The sequence below is a fragment of the Muntiacus reevesi genome, chromosome 1 (genome assembly GCF_963930625.1).
Source record: "Muntiacus reevesi chromosome 1, mMunRee1.1, whole genome shotgun sequence".
Lineage (NCBI taxonomy): Eukaryota > Metazoa > Chordata > Mammalia > Artiodactyla > Cervidae > Muntiacus > Muntiacus reevesi.
This window is the reverse complement of record NC_089249.1, coordinates 89,559,170-89,580,478: the sequence shown is the minus strand read 5'-3', so window position 1 is coordinate 89,580,478 and position 21,309 is coordinate 89,559,170. Positions and strand designations below refer to the sequence as shown.

Below are 21,309 nucleotides of genomic sequence, written 5' to 3'. Positions count from 1 at the left end.
CTGCTGCTCCTAAAACTCTTTTGTGAGGAACTTCCTCCTTCCCTCTCCCATGAGTAGTCTTCCCGAAAGTTTTGTCCTTCACCTTTCTTTCCAGGCTGTTCTCTCCAGCACAATTAAAAGAAACAAAACAAAACACTTTTTTATTTTGTTTTGAGGTTTAGCTGATGAACAGTGTTGTGATAACTTCAAGTGACCAGCAAAGAGTCTCAGTCATACATATACATGTATCCATTCTCCCCCAAACTCCCCTCCCATCCAGGCTGCCACATAACATTGAGCAGTGTTCCATATGCTATATGGTACATTCCTGTTGGTTTTCTGTTTTAAATGTAGCAGTGTGTACTTGTCCATCCTAAACTCCCTAACTATCCCTCCCCCGCCAGCAGCCAGACATTTGTTCTGTAAGTCTGTGAGTCTCTTTATGTTTTGTAAGTAAGTTCATTTGTATCATTTCTTTTTAGATTCCACATATAAAGGATGTCATAAGATCTTTCTCCTCTATCTGACTGACTTCAGTCAGTATGATGCTCTCTAGGTCCATCCATGTTGCTCTCCACGATTTTTTATACTCCTATAACTTCAGATACGCTCAGACTGAAAGAAATTGAGAGGGAAAAACCTAAATGGTTAGCAATAGGGGGTTAATTGGAGGAATCCCATGGACAGAGGAGGCTGGCGGGCTATACAGTTCATGGGTTGCAAAGAGTCACACACTACTAAAGCGTCTTAGCACAGCACGACACCCTGATTGTTTAGCAGTAAAAAAAATTTTTTTGAAAAATTGTGCCTGATTACACATAAAATTTGCAGTATGTATAAGATACTAAATAAAGTACATATAAAAAAATATACGTGCAAACTGAAAACATCCATTTTTAACCAGTTGCAGTGTAGTGCTTAACAAGAATAAGTATAATTGATTGAAAATTATTGAGAGTAGAAAAGGTAAAATGCTAAAGCTATGAAAAATGTCATACTAATATATTTGTTTTTAATTTTATTATATAAATACCTTATTTCAAAAGTTATTGATGTTCATTGTAAAAGAAATCAAGAAACATATAGACGTGAAACATAAAGAACACATAATACTCCTGCTCACCCAAAGACCACAACTGTAAACAGATTGCTGTGTGTCCTTCCAAAGCTTCTCCTTTGCACATCTGTTCTGCAGCATTCATTTATTAAACAGACCTTGCCGTGGACCAGACACACTGCTTTTTAAAAAACGTTTCATGGGAATATAGTTGCTTGACAATGTTGTGTTAGTTTTAGGTGGACAGCAAAGTCAATCAGTTGTATGTGTTCGTATATCCACTCCTTTTTTAGGTTCTTTTCCCATTAGGCCGTTGCAGAGGACTGAGTCAAGTTCCCTGTGCTACACAGTAGGTCCTTGTTAGTTAGCTGTCGTCTGTCAATCCCAATCTCTTAAGTTGGCCTTTCGCATTTATTATTTTTTTATTGGAATATGATTACTTTACGATGTTGTGCTAGTTTCTGTTATACAACTGAGTCTGCTGCCTGTATGCGTATATCCCCGCCCTCCCCCCACCCCCACCCCCACCCCCACCCCACCCCTCTAGGTCATCACAAGCACCCAGATGAGCTCCCTGTGCTATATATATAGCAGCTTCCCACTAGCTCTCCATTTTACACATGGTATGTGTATATGTCAGTGTTATCCAGATACTGCTTTTATAGACAGACATTGGGATAAAAGAGTGAGCATGCCAGGCCTGGGTGGGGGAGGGACCTCGCTCTTAAGGAACTTATGTTTTAATCAGGAGAGGCATAACCAATATGAAGTAATTTCCGAAAACCTTAAGTGCAGTGAGGAAAATTAAACAAGATAATAGAGTAGGCAGTAAGTGCAGGGGACAGTTACATTAAATAGGATAGTTAGAGAAAACTTTGATGTAGGTATTTAATCAAAGATGTGAATGATGCAGAAGACTTAGGGGGTGTGATTTTCTGAGCAAACATTCCAGGCAGATGGAGTGGCAAGAACCAGGCCCCTGAGGGGAGGAATGAGCTTCTCTGAGCACCTTAAAAGATGCAGCGTGGAAAGGCAGGAGGAGGCTGGGCTGAGATCAGACTGGACGGGCTGAGTGATGTAGGGTGCATGATGGGCCAGATTAGGGATTTTTTTTTAAACTCAAAATGCAGTGAGTAGCCAGTGACTGAATTAAAGAGAGGAGCCATAGAATCTTACAGAAAGATTACTCTGGTAGGTGTATGCAGGATGGATCGTAGAGAAGCAAGAGCAGAAATTGAGGGGCCATTCAGGAGGCTGGTGCGGTTACCCCTGTGGAAACTGCAGATGTTTTACACCAGTGGGAGTAGTGGAACAGGAGGAAAGAGTGTGCGTGGTGACCTGCTGAAGAATCAGCAGAGAAGGCAAGATAAAAAGGAATCAAGGGGGTTTCGTGGCCTTCTGCTTGAAAGCTGGATGGATCATTGGTGCTACTTATAAAAATGAAGTCATCACTGTCCATTATATTCTCACCTGCTGAAATTTGACTTTTACTAGTGCAAACTGACCAAGGGTTGCAGACTTGAAATTAATTAAAAATAAGCAGAAAAGAAATCTGAAAAATAGACATAAATAACTAAAGACCATGGGTGCGTGTGTGTGTGCTCAGTTGTGTCTGACCCCATGGACTCTGCCAGGCTCCTCTGTCCATGGGATTTCCCAGGCAAGAAAACTGGAGTGGGTTGCCATTTCCTCCTCCAGGAGATCTTCCCGACCCAGGGTTGGAACCTGAGTCTCCTGAGTCTCTTGCATTGGCAGGCAGAGGTGATTTGAAATGCTCATTTTTTTTAATTAAATTTTTTAACCAAATAGCCTAGAGCATCTTTATCTCCTCACCTCATTTCTGTTGTCATTTCCGGGTATATGTGTGCAACTTCTGGCTGGGTATCACATACAGATGTCTGTTGACCCCTCAAATTAAAGGTATTGCTTTCTTTCACCTAAAATCTGCATCCTTTTTGGGACGTCTATCTATAGCCATGTCATCATGGTATTTAAGTCATGAAGCTAGAAACTTTGAATTCTTTCCTCCTGTTTACCATATCCAGTTGATACCAGGTCTTTCTGTGACAGAGATTCAACTGTGATGAGCTTAGATACAAAGGGAAATCATTTTGTTAACACAACCAAACCAAGAAGAGCCAGGCCTTGGCAATGCTTAGAACCAGGAAGTTAGATGCGTCTCATTTCTGTTTCCTGTTGTCTCTGAGAAACTTCCTCTGCTCAGTCAGGGATGAGGCCCAGCAGGTCATTGGTTTCACGGCCAAGTTCAGTATTTGAAAATCCTGAAATACTGGTAGGAGCTCTGATTGTCTCAGCTGGGGTCACCATGGGGGAACCATGATTGACATCTCCCCCTTGAACTGCAAGGGATGAAATATGGGGAGGTCATCTTTCCAAAAAAAGGAAAGGATTCTTGGAGTTAGAAAGGAGTGCTAAGTAGGCAATAGTTTACAACAGACACTCACCAGAGGAGGCTTCCAGATGGCATTTTTGGGGAGGTTAGTAGATAAAGGGGCTATACCCTTTTTACAGTAGGATCGTATAACTAACATTTGTACAGCATGCATTGTTTCATTTGAAACTAATGACTATACTTTTTGAGGTTGGTATTATTATTTCCCTTTCATTTATGAGGAAACAGAGACTCAGATATTTAGTGATCTTCCCAAAATCACATGGCAGTGTATAGAAGAACTGGGGTCTGAACTTGGTCCGGCTGAAGTGGTCCCATCCTGTGGTCCTTTGTCTTTTTACCCATGTTGTTGTCAATGGATACCGAGTACTCGGAACAGTTCTGAGCGATGACAGAAAGCCTTGTTCTTGGAAACCAGGTGCTATTTGGTGCACTGTAATGAATCTGTAATAGCTATTGATTATCTAAGTTTCCAGGGAAATCACAGGGAATGGAAATCCCATTCCCTTACTTACCAGACCACATGCCCTGACTGGTTTTCTATTGGTGCTGAACTTACTGTCACATTAGCCTTCCCTTCCGCATCCCCCTTTTCCTCACTAGGGCAGACGGCAAACAAGTCATTGTGTTTTGTTATAGGTTGATAATCTGTGGACAGCAATAAGAGAAATGTTTGTCTTGCAGAATTGTTGTAGAAAATTCCTGTAACAAAGTCGTGTTTCTGTGGGATGCCCACAGGAGCCCACCTTTCCCTAGAAAGGTGACGGGGGCAGGAACGGTACCGAGTGCAGGCTGTCCAGTCAGACTGGGGGACAGCGCCTCCTGGTTGGGCCACAGGCAGCCCCATGTCTTAGACCACAGCACCTAACTTTCTCTGAGCTATTTCCTTCTTTTGTAGATAGCTAATAGTGGTACTGGCTTTATAGGGCAATGTTTATAAAGTCTAATACTTAACAGATATTGGAGTTAGATTATATTATATATATAAAATATATATATTATACAAATAAATATATATTTATATTATATATATAAATTTTAATATTTTTATATATTAAATTATATATAAATATATAATATATAATAATAATATAATAATATATATATAATAATATATAATTTTATATATTTATATATAAATATATATTATATATATTATATAAATAAATAGTATTATATATTATTATATATAAATAAATTATATAATATTATATAGATAAATAGTGATAGACTTACTAATAGTAGCAGTTATAGAAAGCATGTCAGAGGTACAGAATTTGCAAGTATACTGGGCAGCACAGTGGGTTTGTACTCATTCGTTATTTATTTCAAAAATCACAGGACCTTAACAACCCCATGGTTAATGTTTTTACTGTCAGTGTGCTGACAACAATTCATGCTTCGTGGAACTTACATTCTACTTGGAAGAGAAAGACAAGAAACAAATATAAAATGTCAGGTATCTGGTGGTGGTAAATGGGGAAGGACAGTATGGAGAACTGGGGAGTAGGCTGTGATTCAGGATAAGGATTTCAGGGACAGCCTCTGTGATGGAGATGCAGCCCCACCACTGCCATAGTCTCAGGACCTAAAAACCTCCCACCACGCAGCAAGCAATATTTCCAAACCTCAGCCACAAGTTCAGGCAGATGTCAGTGTAACATCAATGCAGAAAGCACTTGGGCAGCCCTTAAAATTTATCCTGACCACGTGTGGTTTGTATTTTTCATCCGTCCTCCCTTTCCCACTGATTTCCTGGCCTCTCCTGGTTTTATCATCTGATCCTCGATGATATCTGTGTAGGTTTTTCTTTCTGCTGACATCTCACAAAGAAAGGATTGGTTCCATGACCTGGGTTGGAAATGGGGTTGCAGATGGTTCTTTTTCCAGTAACAAGTCTCTCTTCCTGAATTAGGGTCAATTGGTGGCCTCTTCTTCGCGGTCGGCATCGCCCAATATGCACTGTTGGGATACTTCATCCGTTCCTGGAGGACCCTAGCCATACTGGTTAACCTGCAGGGAACAGTGGTCTTTCTCTTATCTTTGTAAGTAGTTTTTCCTCTTAGACTTTTAATTTAATAAGCAGAAGGAATGTCTTAAGAGGATGCGGGTCAATGAGCAGCATTATTCCCTTTCAGGAGTTTGCCTGAACTGACTTTGGTGAAGAACTAAATTCCGCAAGCCCTCCAATGCTTGGCAGCTCCTGGGAAGAGAGATGCTTAATTAATTCAGAATGCAGGTATCCCTTGTTTAAAGTAACCTCTCAACCTCTGCATTTTAACCTTCAAATTCTCAAGGGAGGGTACCAGTTTCTTTTTTAACCTAATGCCTTAAGCTTAAAAATCTTCAGGCTGGATCAGATCACCTACTAGGGGTGTGACCGAAGTCTAATATCATAGACCAGTCTATGTACATTGAATATATAGTGATACCTCCTCATTCCACAGATGACTGTCATCTCAGGGCCTCTAAAGGTGGACATAGGAAGATGCTCAGATATGGGAGAAATCCTTAGAGTGCATGGATTCAAAGCAGTACAAGGATGATGCCCTGGTCACGGCAGGATATCACACCATGCTCCGCTTACGGCTGTAAGATGAGCCGCCAGCTTAGGCCTGTTTCTCCAGAAGTTTTACTTTGCTTATGAAAGGTTTTCTCCACTCAGATAACAGACCTTTAATCCTAAACATCAAAATCTTTGGAATAAATACAGTTTTCATCCAGTGGTGCCAGCTTTCTTCTGTGCTGTAAAGTGAGATACCTGTAATAGTATTTTCATTGAGGTAGCAATTTGATTTAGTAATTCTTTGTATAAGTTCTACTAATTGAGATTTGGTGGGGATTGAGCTGAAATCTGTTTTCATTCTGTCTTTGAAATTAGGAGAATTATTAAGTGCAGAAATGAATATAGTAGAAATAGTTAACCTATATTTATTGATGATGTTGTTTAGTCTCTAAGTCATATCTGATTCTTTTACAACCTCATGAACTGTAGCCCGCCAGGCTTCTCTGTCCATGGGATTTCCCAGGCAAGAATGCTAGAGGGGTTGCCATTTCCTTCTCCAGGGAATCTTCCCTACCCAGGGATCGAACCCATGTCTCTTGCTTAACAGGCAGATTCTTTACCACTGAGCCTCAAGGGAAGCCCCCAGCCTATATTAGAAAGGTAAAATTTATGAAATGCATTCAGTTATGTGAACTAGAGTGAGATAATTTTATTAGAAAAGAAAGCTAGCCGTATTTTATTATGCTGTATATTGTAAATTTTTGGGAAAAAACGAATTCCTTGAAGTAATAAGCATTCTTGTTCGTATTAGTAAATAAATGAATTTTATTTTTAAATATTTAATGAACTGCATACTTCTTAGAGCTTTCCATGTGGCACAGTTGGTACAGAATCTGCCTGCCAGTGCAGGAGATGCAGAGACCACGGGGTCGCAAAGAGTCAAACACCACTGAGTGAATGAGCATGCAGGCATCCTTTTTAATCCAGGCTGGTTCTCACCCCCTCTTCTATAGTAGAGTGACTTCACTGGTTGATCTGAGGCATTCTTGTAGTTTTCAGAATGTATATTCTGTTACTGCTTAGTGCTCGGTGGGGACTTTGACTTGATGAGAGATTAATTCTGGTTGTGAAAAATGGGAAACAGAAGAAAGCACGTAAAATCACACTGTGTGTGTTCCATCAAGCCTGGAAAGTGAGGCTTGCTGCATGCAGTCAGCCTCCAGTTTATCTCCTGTCCCATCTTGTGTTCCCATCAGCATACTAAGCTGCTCACTGTTCCAGTTTACCCCTTAGGTTGGTCTGCCTCAGCGCCTCCTACTCAGTGCTATGGCCAGCTCCTTCAGGGCCCTTCTCACATTTCTCATATTTATTAGTAGCCTTCCCAGTTTGCCACCCGCTCCAAGCTTTTCCTGGTCAGATACCCAGTCATTCACTTTCTTGTCTGAATCCTGCAGTGCTTACCTGGTGCCCTTCCAGTGGTCCCTTATTTCTGCCTCACACGGAGCCTAACCTCTTTATAAAACGAGCTCTGAACAGCCCTGACTCTTTGCTCAGTTGCACTTCCCAGCACCAAAGCCCTGGGCCCTTCCATAGAACAGATGCCTCCTGTCCATTGGACAGATGTTGGCACAAAAACCTTTAGAATTAGCCTTCATTAACCAGCAGCAACATCAGAAACAGTCATGTCATTTTAGAGACATACCTTGTTTGTTTTACTAGAGACCTTGTTACTTAGCTCAAAAATTCCTCGTTTTCACAATACTTGAATTAGAACAGTTTTATTTTAGAAATCAGTGCCCCCTTAATTTAAAAAGGTTTTCCATCTTGAAAGAAATTCACAGGACATTTTTGAGCAGAGGCCTCAGTGTTAAATTAGCAATATAGCTTCTAAAAGTGATCAGGACACTGTGTAGAGGGCAGCATATTCAAGGGCCCCCTTTTCCTTTTAGAAACATGCTCTACGGTTTTGTGGGAATAATCAGCTGCATTAGAACTCATATTCCTAAATCTGTCCATTGGCAACTGGGTGGGGCTTCGTTGTTGAGAAGCTTATCGGCTTCTCAAAATGTGGAGAAATGTCAGGTCCTAAATTTAAATCATCCAGATAAATCCAAGTAGAAATAGTTTTATTAACACAGAATCAAATTTCTAAAACCTGAGTATTTCTCAAATACCATCTTTAAACATGATTTATAAAGTTTAAAAAGTGACTTTATTGCTTGTGAACAATTCTGAAAACACAGAGAACCTTAAAAGGAAGGAGGGAAATAAATTAGTCAAAGGTATAATAATAGTGACTGCTAATATGTTGACTATTTCCTTGTTGGTCCTTTTCCACTCCTTTAGTCCTCCTCAGTTTTAATTTTTACTATAATATATAGTAAAATATATATAGATTTTCTGTTATTTCAGTCATTTTTATCCCATGTATACTCTTCATATTCACCCCCCCCCCCAGTCTTATGTTCTTTTTATTTGTATTTAGGCTTGAACAGTTTTACATTGTACCTCATATATGGCCCTGTCGATAGGACCGGTTGATCTGATGATAATCATCGACTGGCCTAACATCCAACAAAATGGCATTTTACTTGATTATTTACTTGTGTATTAGTAACAGTAATCAGATAGCAGTGAAAAAGTGGATAAAGGAATTTTTTCAGGTTATAGAGGCCTTTGTTCCTGCTTTTGTTGTTAACCGAATGTTGTGCCTGAATAGTCTCTCCCCAAGAGCAGAACTCCTGGGAAAATGCCTGCCTTTTTTCGTTTCCATTGTCTTTCCTCTCAGCGCCTATTACATTGCTCATGCAAAATGAGCGTGCTCAAATGGTTATTGACGAACTGGCTCTCCATGAAGTTACAAATTGTGTGGGGTTTGTTGCCCTTCACTCTCCTTACTGAAAGGTGTGGAGAGTTCTAAAAGGCACTTTAAATATCCTTCAATTAAAAACAAGTAAACCATTTCTAAAAAAAAAAAAAAAACAAGTAAATCAAAGAAAAGTAAATGCATACAAGTTTCATTTTAGTCAAATAATATCAAATTAGATCAAAAGGTTTGATGCTGTGTTTTATAAACAAGGTGTCCATGTTCCTGCCCCCATTTGGTTTTTGAAAGGTCCCCTAAAAATATGCAGAGCTGTGAAGAGGAGAAAAGATGCATAATACCTGTCTTGAAACTGATGAGAGAGAGCTGTGGCAATAGAAATGTTCGATACTTTATAGCTACAGTAAGAAATAACTTGTTTTTTGGAAATGAAAGTTAACCAGAAAGTAAGCTTTGATACTTGAAGGACTTGGGAGATCAGGAAATATCCTCAGGACATGTTAAAGTGCATGTGTCAGCTGACTGGAGAATATTAAAGCTTTAAAAGCTCTAAAGCTGCTAAAATGTGATCACTTCTTTTTCATTTTTATATGTAGTCTTAAAATAATCTCTACCTTTTAAATAGCATCACTATGTTAAAAACACTTTAAAAATTCTTTTCTGATGTATAATAGAGATTTTAATCTTTGTGAGGCTTTTTCAGAACTTTAAAAACTCTGTCTTATGTTTATTAATATTATTCTAACAATACTTGACCATGATTTGGAGCCTCATCTCTGATGCATGTTTTATGACGAATTACTCAGTATTGTATTGCTATTTATATATTACTTATATAATTTGTAAATTATAAATTGCTATTTATATATTAAAATTTGCTGAAAAGTAAATGCATCATGTTGATGTTTGGTAGTAACCAACACAATACTGTAAAGCAATTATCCTTCAATTAAAAATAAGTGAAAAAAAGTAAATGCATAGTCTGCTTTTTTGGCTGCAGCTTTGGAAGCATGTTTTTGGTTTCCATTCATAAAAGAGGCCATTATTAATGTTGGCAGCTCTTGACAACAGCCCTGTGTAGCCCTCTCTCTCTTCCACATGTCATTGGGAGAATCAAGCTTTAAACCTAACATGGAATCCACTTGTGGTTTGGGGACCATGTACTGCGTGGGGGATCTGTCTCCTTCTGGTGCATATGTACCTATACGAATATACAGCCTTTGATGACGTCTCTTTCAGATTCATTCCTGAATCACCTCGTTGGTTATACTCCCAGGGTCGACTGCGTGAGGCTGAAGCCGCTCTGTACCTCATCGCCAAGAGGAACCGCCAGCTCAAGTGCACCTTCTCACTAACACACCCGGCCAACAGGAGCTGCAAGGAGACCGGCAGCTTCCTGGACCTGTTCCGTTACCGGGTCCTCTTGGGGCACACTCTGACCCTGATGTTCATCTGGTAATTCTCTCTAAGGGCTCTTCTATTGATCTGCAACCCAGGTTATTGATAATCTCTTCTTTCTTCAGGGTTACAGAAAATTTCACTCTTTCTTTCAGCATGAGATTGTTTTTCAAAAAAACAACCCTCCCCTGCCTCCCTTAGGCATTGTACTCACCTGAGCTTTCTCAGCATCCTCTCTTTCAAGGAGGAAATAATGGTGCCTGCCAGGAGGTTTACTTAACTTATAGATGTCAGAAACACATCTTTGCTTATGAAGTATCTAATGTAAATTTTAAATCCACCAGTTCAGTCCAGTTCAGTCGCTCAGTCGTGTCCAACTCTTTGCGACCCCATGAACCACAGCACGCCAGGCCTCCCTGTCCATCACAAACTCCAGAGTTTACCCAAACTCATGTCCATTGAGTTGGTGATTCCATCCAACCATCCCATCCTCTGTGGTCCCCTTCTCCTCCTGTCTTCACTCTTCCCAGCATCAGGGTCTTTTCCAGTGAGTCAGTTCTCCGCATCAGGTGGCCAAAGTATTAAGAGTTTCAGCTTCAACATCAGTCCTTCCAATGAACACCCAGGACTGATCTCCTTTAGGATGGACTGGTTGGATCTCCTTGCAGTCCAAGGAAGTCTCAAGAGTCTTCTCCAACACCGCAGTTCAAAAGCATCAATTCTTCTGCACTCAGCTTTCTTTATAATCCAACTCTTGCATCCATACATGACTGGAAAAACCATAGCCTTGACCAGACAGACCTAAGTCCCCCAACCCTCCTCCAAAAAAGAAGGAAAGCAGCAGGCACACCAAGGACAAGAGTTTCTAAGGAGGACTCGGAGGCACCTCCCCTTGGTTTTGGCCGCAGGCAGGTAGCACGTTCTAATTGAACATTCCCACTCACTGACTCAGCAAGTGAGCTGATTGTCGTCCCTCCTATGAATGAGATCCTCGGGCTGTCCTGGTGCCACATGGCAGCCTCAAAAAACCCTCAAAACCTGGGTGCCAGTCAGTGAGTGAATGGGTTAGCACTTTCCAAACCTGATTTTCTAGTTTGGCTGGGACTGACCTGCCCTCAAAATGTTCTTAGCATTAATGTAGATTGCACTGAATGGTTCAGAATGGTTCCATTGAAAGAATAAAATTGTGGAAAAGGGAGAAATGGATAATCCATACGTTGAATTTGTAGAGTACCCATGTGTTTTAATATTGTTCATTCCGTTAAAGTGCCATAAGTGTAATTTGGTCTAGGATTGGACACGAACATCATATCTACTGCCCTAAAGGATGATTGTGCTGTGGTTTGCATGTATTTGGCAAGAAGGCTACATAGATGGGGAGGGAGGTGGGAGGGGGGTTCAGGATGGGGAACACATGTAAATCCACGGCTGATTCATGTCAATGTATGGCAAAAACCATTACAATATTGTAAAGTAATTAGCCTCCAACTAATAAAAATAAATGAGAAAAAAGATATGACAATAAGTAAATAAAAAATAAACAAACAACAAAAAAAAGGCTACATAGAAACTTGTATTTTTCACATGGGAAGTAGAGGTGAGTCATTTTATATGAAGTTAATCATATATATATAAAGCTAAAAAGAATAGTAGATTGAGAATAAGCAGCTGCAAAGATAGTTTTCTATAGCACGATTCTCTTTGCCCACCCAATCAAACCCTGGCTACCACCTCTGTGGTTATGGGCCAGGTCACACCAGCTCACTGAGCCAGTTTGCCGCTGGAATATCCTGGATGCGTAGGAAATGTTGAATGAAGGACACAAGCTTGGAGGCGTGGGGATTAAGGGAGTAAGGGAACCTGTTTTTTAAATAATCGATTAATTACTGTTAAATTTTTATTGGTATACAGTTGGTCTACACTGTTGTGTTAGCTTCAGGCGTGCAGCAAAGTGAATCAGCCATGCTTATACATATATCCTTTTTTTTAGATTCGTTTCCCATATAGGCCATTGTAGAGTTTTGAGCAAAGTTCCCTGTGCTATATAGTAGCACAGAGAAGGACTGTTAGTCATCTATTTTATATGTATGGGGGCTTCCCAGGTGGTGGTAGTGGTATAGAACCTGCCTGCCAATGCAGGAGACATCACTTTGATCCCTGGGTTGGGGAGATCCCATGGCAATCCACTCCAGTGTTCTTGCCTGGAAAATCCTGTTGACAGAGGAACCTGGAGGGCTACAGTACATAGGGTCACAGAGAGTCAGACATGACTTACCAAATGAGTTTGAGCACACACTGCACCCTCCCCCCACCTACACACACACACACACACACACACACACACACACACACACACACACACACACACACACACACACACACACACACACACACACACACACACACACACACACACACACACACACACACACACACACACACACACACACACACACACACACAGCGTGTATCTGCCAATCCCAGTCTCAATTTGTCTCACCCCCTCACGCATGATAACCGTGTTTGTTTTCTACATCTGTAACCCTCTGTTTTGTAGATAAGTTTATTTGCACCCTTTTTTTGATTCCACACATAAGCAACATCACATGATATTTATCTTTCTCTCTCTGACTCACTTCACTCAGTATGCCAATTTCTATGTCCTTCCCTGGGAGCTACTAATTTGAGGTTCTATCAGTTGTAAAGGAAATACTTAAAAAGTATGTTCAGATACTTAAGGCTGCATAAAACTACATTTGCATTTCATGTAGATAGTCAGTCAAACCCTCTGCCTTGAAGGAAGCATCTACTTTCTTAGGAGTTACTTACTTAGAGTTTTTAAGGTTTTTTCCCAGAATATTAACTTTGTAGTTCTGGACTTCAGGAGATTAAAAAAAAAAAAAAGACAAACTAGACCCAGAGTCAGGGAGAATATTCCTGTTTCATTTTATCTTTTACACAGCCAGAGGAGCTCTTCTCAAATAAACTTCTTGCCTCAGGGCTCAGAATGTTAAAATACATGATAACAGAGACAGTGTCATTCCATATAGTGCCATTCTTTTTGAAGATGCTATAAAATTCTAAAATCTTTTCTGTGCATCTGTCATTGAAGAAAGCCTTAACTAGGGAATGAAATTATACCTCTGTGTTTAACATCTGTTCCTTTGATTATTTCCCACAGTAGTGCCTTTTTAAATAATTCCTTGGTGCCCTAAGTATACTGTTAAATATTATGCAAGCATTTAAAATTTTTGTTTGCGTCCCATAAAGAGGATTGAAATGATTTTAATAGCTGTAATTATGCATCCAAATGACCAACTCTTCCATCAAGGAAATTTGTAGGCGGAGTACCCGTCTCTGGACCAGAGGCTTTCCTTGCCTGTTCTCCCCATTTTATCTTACCACAAGCTGGTAACTAAGCTCCTCTAGTGTCTTGAACTGGCTTTGTTTGTTTGTGCCCTTCTTACTACCTTCACAGCCTGAATTAAATATGTGTATGTGTATTTCTGTGTCTGGAATACTTCACTAGGATTTCTATTTTAAACGCAGAATAGATACATACCGACACATACAAAAAATACATTAGGAATAGCTTTAAGTAAGAGGGTCTCTACTGCAGATGAAAAGGATTTTAAAAATATTTTAGGAAGGGGATTCCCTTGGCAGTCCAGTGGTTAAAAAACCCTGTGCTTCTGATATAGGATGCACAGGTTCAATCCCTGGTTGAGGAACTGAGATCCCACAGGCTGTGTGGGGTGCAGGAAAAAAAAATTAGGAAAATATTTCAGTTTGCATAGCTTGCTGCTCACAGCAAAGTACTAGTGGGCAGGGAAAACAGACAATTCACTGTTGCCTTGCCTCCTTACCCGTGATCTCCCAGCTGTGACTCTGCTCATCATCCATAGTTTATGAGTGACAGCTCCACCTAGGATGAAGTAATGGGAAGTAGCTGCTGCCGGAGCTCATTTGCCAGAGAGGGATGAGTCAGTAAGCAGGCCATGTCCAGGGACCTCTCTTCCTCGCCTGCCCTCTCCTTGGTTCCTGTGGCCCATTCTTAATAATAAGGGGGGCACTTGGCCCCCCTTACTTTTTTGGCAGAGATGGAAATAAAGCTTTCCCTTTCCTGTTGATCTCCTCATAGTTGTAGCTTATTGGACTTTTTCTAAGGAAAAGGTATGCAAGTGGGAGTTTCCTCGTAATTAACACTTGTCAAAATGAACTGTATAAACATAAAAACTAATGAATTTCCAAAACCCAAGTGTTTTACTGTTGTGTAGAAATTTTTGGTTTACAAAACGCATTCATGTTTAACAAAGCCTAGTTTCAGGGTTTATTTATGTTCTGTTCTAGTTCGTTTTATTTTAAATAATGCAGTTTCCTAGGCACAAAAGGTTTTGTTTTCTGTGGTTTCAATTACCTGAGGTCAACCGCAGTCTGAAAATATTAAATGAAAAATTCCAGAAAGTAAGTTTAAATTGCATGACATTCTAAGTAGTATGATGAAATCTCGTACCCTCCCACTCCATCCCACCTAAAACATGAATCATCTCTTTGCCCAGCATATCCTGCTTGTTAGTCACTTAGTCACTGTCTTACTTATCAGATCGACTATCTGTATCCCAGTGCTTGTGTTCACATCACCCTTATTTTACTTAATTATGACCCCAAAGCGTAAGAGTAGTGATGCCAGCAATTCAGATGTTCTCTTACTGGGCCTAATTTAGAAATTAAACCTTATCATAGGGGTGGATGTCTAGGGCAAAAAATAGTATATAAAGGGTTTGATACTATCGATGGTTTCAGGCATCCACTGGGAGTCTTGGAATGTAGCCCCTGTGGATAAGCAGAGAGTGCTGTATTCCCTTCACTCTGGAAGAAGTTCCTATTACTCCCCAGTTTGGAGTTTCAGGATGGCCCTTTCTCCTGCGTAGCTTCAGGGCTGTAAGACATAGGCTCCATGCCCGGCACAATATCTGCCATGCAAGGGATGCTGCCTCAATGTTTCGGCAACGCTGCGCAGAAATCAGTGCCGGGCTTCGATAGTCCTAGAGGAGCCTGCCTCTACCATGGGCTCATTTTCTCTTCCCTGTTCTGGCTGTCTGCAGCATATGCACCTGCTGAATGCCACGAGGGGTTGAGACTCTGGCCTGGTGTTAGAGTCCCTGTCACTCTGGCCTGCAGGCCACCCACTGGCAACTCAGGCACTTATTAGCATGTGTTCTCAACACCATCCCCTGTTGGCTTGCTCCCTGGGGTTTCTTTTCTAGAGTCATTTTCATAACATCACAATGACTGCTTAGGGCAAGTGTTTATAAATAGTTGAATTAAATAAATTTAAAATAGAGTCTTTGTCTTCTAATAAATGCAGAAGTGTGTAATGAGGGCACTAATGACATCTCTTCTGCCAGGACCTGGCCACTCATTTGCTTTATGGAGCATCTAGACGTAGCTCACATCATTTCCGGGAGGAGGAAATGGCAACCCACTCCAGTATTCTTGCCTGGAGAATCCTGTGGACAGAGGAGCCTGGAGGGCTGCTGTCCATAGGGTCGCATAGAGTCGGACACGACTGAAGCGACTTAGCAGCAGCAGCAGCGCATCGTTTCCAAGGCCCCTTTATTTTTTTTTTTAATTTTGTCCTAGTATAGAAATTATATTAGGATAGAAAACCTAATGAGGGAGTCACATTTACTTTTTGAGAGAGGGCATTATTTGAACCAGTATTTTAACTTTTCTGGCAAATTCTTATGGACTTTTCCATCTCTGTCTTGTCTTTCACTCCAATTGCAGGTTCGTGTGCAGCCTGGTGTATTATGGCCTCACCCTGAGTGCAGGTGATCTAGGTGGAAACATTTATGCCAACTTGGCCCTGTCTGGCCTCATAGAGATTCCATCTTACCCTGTCTGCATCTACTTGATTAACCAAAGATGGTGAGTATGGGTGGATATGAAATGTACCATGTGGAGGACACATACACTAATGTGCATGAATACCTAAATATTACTGCCTTTGTCCATATGCAGTATCTGCTAAGTGTTCCATGGTGATTAGAATTCTTTTCAGACCAAACACAGTGAGAATTCATTTTTTAGCGTGTGATTCCTTGGGTTTCAAGTTTATAAGTTATTGTGTAGATTTTTTTTAATTGAAATATACTTGATTTACAGTGTTGTGTTAGTTTTTGGTGTATATCAAAGCCACTCAGTTATACATATATATATATATTTTTCATATATATATTACATATATTATACATATTACATTACATATTACATATATTATATTATATATATACACACATATACACATATATACATGTATATATGTATGTATATACATATGTGTATTTGTATATATACATATACATGTATATATATTACATATATTATACATATATTTTTTTCATATATATTTTTTTCATAACTTTTTCTATTATAACTTATTACAAGATATCAAATATAGTTCCATGTGCTATACAGTAGTGAAAGGTTGTTGCCGAGCCATGAAAGACACCAGGATTCTTGGCCTCTGGAGGAGAGGAATTCAATATGGGGCCAGTGACGAGGCTTGATCACTTAGAGCTTTTGTGTGATAAAGTTTTATTAAAGTATAAAAGAGATAAGACAAAGCTTCTGACATAGACATCAGAAGGGGGCAGAAAGAGTGCCCCACCTGCTAGCCTTTAGCAGTGTAGTGTGTTATATACCGATCCGCAGGCTGCTAATTAGAGAAAGGAAATGTCTCAAAACTCAGAGTGGCACCAGGTCCCTCACCCACAACATGCATTTTGAAATAACATTGGCACAAAGTGAGTCGGTTCAGTTCAGTCCCTCAGTTGTGTCCAACTCTTTGCGACCCCATGGACTGCAGCATGCCAGGCTCCCCTGTCCATCACCAACTCCTGGAGCTTACTCACACTCATGTCCATTGAGTCAGTGATGCCATCCAACCATCTCATCCTCTGTTGTCCCCTTCTCCTCCTGCCTTCAATCTTGCCCAGTGTCAGGGTCTTTTCTAGTGAGTCAGTTCTTTGCATCAGGTGGTCAAAGTAGTGGAGTTTCAGCTTCAGCATCAGTCCTTCCAATGAATATTCAGGACTGATTTCCTTTAGGATTGATTGGTTTGATCTCCTTGCAGTCCAAGGGACTCTCAAGAGTCTTCTCCAACACCACAGTTCAAAAGCATCAATTCTTTGGCACTCAGCTTTCTTTATAGTCCAACTTTCACATCCATACATGACTACTGGAAAAACCATAACTTTGACTACATGGACCTTTGTTGGCAAAATAATGTCTCTGCTTTTTACTATGCTGCCTAGCTTGGTCATAACTTTTCTTCCAAGGCTAGCAAGTGTCTTTTAATTTCATGGCTGCAGTTACCATCTGCAGTGATTTTGAAGCCCAGAAAAATAAAGTCTGTCACTGTTTCCATTGTTTCCCCATCTATTTGCCATGAAGTGATGGGACCAGATGCCATGCTCTTAGTTTTCTAAATGTTGAATTTTAAGCCAGCATTTTCACTGACATCTTTCAGTATCATCAAGAGGCTCTTTAGTTCTTCTTTGCTTTCTGCCGTAAGGGTGGGGCCATCTGCATATCTGAGATTATTGATATTTCTCCTGGCAGTCTTGATTCCAGCTTGTACTTCATCTAGCCTGGCATTTCGCCTGATGTATTCTGCCTATAAGTTAAATAAGCAGGGTGACAATATATAGCTTTGATGTACTCCTTTTCCGGTTTGGAACCAGTCTGTTCCATGTCCAGATCTAACTGTTGCTTTTCGACCTGCATACAGATTTCTCAGGAGGCAGGTCAGGTGGTCTGGTGTTCCCATATCTTTAAGAATTTTCCACAGTTTGTTGTGATCCACACAGTCAAAGGCTTTGTCATAGTCAATAAAGCAGAAGTAGATGTTTTTCTGAAACACTGAAAGATGAAATCCCCAGGTCAGTAGGTGTCCAATATGCTCCTGGAGATCGTGCAGAAATAACTCCAGAAAGAATGAAGAGATGGAGCCAAAGCAAAAACAGCACCCAGTTGTGGATGTGACTGGTGATGGAAGTCAAGTCTGATGCTGTAAAGAGAAATATTGCATGGGAACCTGGAATGTTAGGTCCATGAATCAAGGCAAATTGGAAGTGATCAAACAGGAGATGGCAAGAGTGGACATTGACATTTTAGGAATTGGTGAACTAAAATGGACTGGCATGGGGGAATTTAACTCAGATGACCATTATATCTACTACTGTGAGCAAGAATCTCTTGGAAGAAATGGGGTAGCCATCATAGTCAACAAAAGAGTTCAAAATGCAGTATTTGGATGCAGTCTCAAAAATGACAGAATGATCTCTGTTCGTTTCCAAGGTAAACCATTCAACATCACAGTAATCCAAGTCTATGCCCCAACCAGTAATGCTGAAGAAGCTGAAGTTGAATGGTTCTATGAAGACCTACAAGACCTTTTAGAACTAACACCCCCAAAAGATGTCCTTTTCATTATAGGGGAGTGGAATGCAAAAGTAGGAAGTCAAGAAACACCTGGAGTAACAGGCAAATTTGGCCTTGGAGTACAAAATGAAGCAGGTCAAAGGCTAACAGAGTTTTGCCAACAGAACGCACTGGTCATAGCAACACCCTCTTCCAGCAACACAAGAGAATACTCTACACATGGACATCAGATGGTCAGTACCGAAATCAGATTGAGTATATTCTTTGAAGCCAAAGATGGAGAAGCTCTCTACAGTCAGCAAAAACAGACCAGGTGCTGACTGTGGCTCAGATCGTGGACTCCTTATTGCCAAATTCAGACTGAAATTGAAGAGAGTAGGGAAAACCATTAGACCATTCAGGTATGACCTAAATCAAAGCCCTTATGATTATACAGTGGAAATGACAAGTATATTCAAGGAATTAGATCTGATAAAGTGCCTGAAGAACTGTGGACAGAGGTTCGTGACATTGTACGGGAGACAGGGAGCAAGACCATCCCCAAGAAAAAGAAATGCAAAAAGGCAAAATGGTTGTCTGAGGAGGCCTTACAAATAGCTGAGAAAAGAAGAGAAGCTAAAGGCAAAAGAGGAGAGGAAAGATATACCCATTGGAACATAGAATTCCAGAGAATAGCAAGGAAAGATAAGAAAGTTTTCCTTAGTGATCAGTGCAAAGAAATAGAGGAAAACAATAGAATGGGAAAGACTCGAGATCTCTTCAAGAAAATTAGAAATACCTAGGGAACATTTCATGCAAAGATGGGCACAATAAAGGACAGAAATGGTATGAAGCTAACAGAAGCAGAAGATAATAAGAAGAGGTGGCGACAATACACAGAAGAACTGTACAAAAAAGATCTTCATGACCCAGATAACCATGATGGTATGATCACTCACCTAGAGCCAGACATCCTGGAATGTGAAGTCAAGTGGGCCTTAGGAATCATCACTATGAACAAGCTAGTGGAGGTGATGGAATTCCTGTTGAGCTCTTTCAAATCCTGAAAGATGATGCTGTCAAAGTGCTGCACTCAATATGCCAGCAAATTTGGAAAACTTAGCAGTGGCCACAGGACTGGAAAAGGTCAGTTTCATCACAATTACAAAGAAGGGTAATGCCAAAGAATGTTTAAACTACTGCACAATTGCACTCATCTCACACGCTAGCAAAGTAATGCTTAAAATTCTCCAAGCCAGGCTTCAACAACATGTGAACCATGAACTTCAAGCTGGATTTAGAAAAGGTAGAGGAACCAGAGATCAAATTGCCAACATCCACTGGATCATTGAAAAAGCAAGAGAGTTCCAGAAAAACATCTACTTCTGCTTTATTGACTACACCAAAGTGAATCATCCCGTGCCATAAAATGATTGATATGAATCTTGAAGAAAGGCAGGTTTTCAAGCAAACATATAGTTTCATTAACATAGATTAGGAGAATAATTGTATGAGTCAAACATACTGGTTTGTTGAGCTCTTATCTGTTCTGAGTCTTAAGTAGAACTGACTTGGAGAAAGACAGAGTCTAGGGTAAATATGTAGTTCATTGACATAGCTTAAGAAAAACATTTACATAAGAAAAACACATAGGTTAGCTCAAGGTTTGAGAAATGTTAAGTTCAGGTGGAACCAGGTGTCATCATGGCAACACAGAATTTTAAGAGAAACCTCTTTTTAATTTTGTATAGAGAAGGGAAAAAATCTGAGACTTGTAGTTTGTTTCCTCCTGACACTTAAGAGAGAGATAAAATATATCTGACACTCGCAGCCTATTTCCTCCATTTGGAAACCCCTAGCCTTGGTGCCCGGAGAAGGCAATGGCACCCCACTCCAGTACTCTTGCCTGGAAAATCCCGTGGACGGAGGAGCCTGGTAGGCTGCAGCCCATGGGGTTGCTAAGAGTCGGACACGACTGAGCGACTTCACTTTCGCTTTTCACTTTCATGCATTGAAGAAGGGAATGGCAACCCACTCCAGTGTTCTTGCCTGGAGAATCCCAGGGACGGGGGAGCCTGGTGGGCTGCTGTCTATGGGGTCGCACAGAGTCGGACACGACTGAAGCGACTTAGCAGCAGCAGCAGCAGCAGCAGCAGCAGCCTTCGTGCCTGTTACTGTCTCAGTAGGACCTTGTTGTTGATCTATTTTATATTTAGTTGTTTGTGTCTGCCAGTCTCAAACTCCTCTCATTTATCTCTCCCCACCCTTCCTCTTTGGTAACAGTAAGTTTGTTCTCTATGTCTGTGTTTTGTGGATAAATTCATTTGTGTCATATTTTAAATTCCACATGTAAGTAATATGATATTTGTCTTTCTCTAAGGAACTGGCTTCACTTAGTATGACAATATCTAGGTTCACATTTTATGAGTAAGTTCTTTGGATCATATTTTAGATTACACATATAAGTGATATCATATTTGCCTTTCTCTAAGTGACTTGACTTCACTTAGTGTGATAATGTCTAGGTTCATCCATGTTGCTGCAAATGGCATTATTTCATTCTTTTTTATACCTGAGTAGCATTCCATTGTATTTATGTACCACATCTTTATCCATTCATCTGTTGATGGACATTTAGGTTCCTTCCATATCTTACCTATTGTAAATGGTGCTTCTGTGAACATTGGAGTGCAGGGTATCTTTTC

General features: G+C 40.4%; 1 protein-coding gene across 7 annotated transcripts in view; it reads left to right on the top strand.

Annotated features, from left to right (window-relative positions):
• SLC22A15 (solute carrier family 22 member 15) overlaps positions 1-21,309 on the top strand; it is a 102,688-nt gene that overhangs the window by 54,373 nt on the left and 27,006 nt on the right. For all 7 annotated transcript variants that reach the window (XR_010659114.1, XR_010659111.1, XR_010659110.1 and 4 more), the window contains exons 5-7: positions 5,365-5,494; positions 10,019-10,234; positions 15,968-16,108. Coding sequence is in view for 3 of the 7 variants with exons in the window: in XM_065906316.1 (XP_065762388.1) it covers positions 5,365-5,494; positions 10,019-10,234; positions 15,968-16,108 (487 nt within the window). In the remaining 4 variants the exon portion in view is untranslated. The remainder of the gene's footprint in view (positions 1-5,364; positions 5,495-10,018; positions 10,235-15,967; positions 16,109-21,309) is intronic.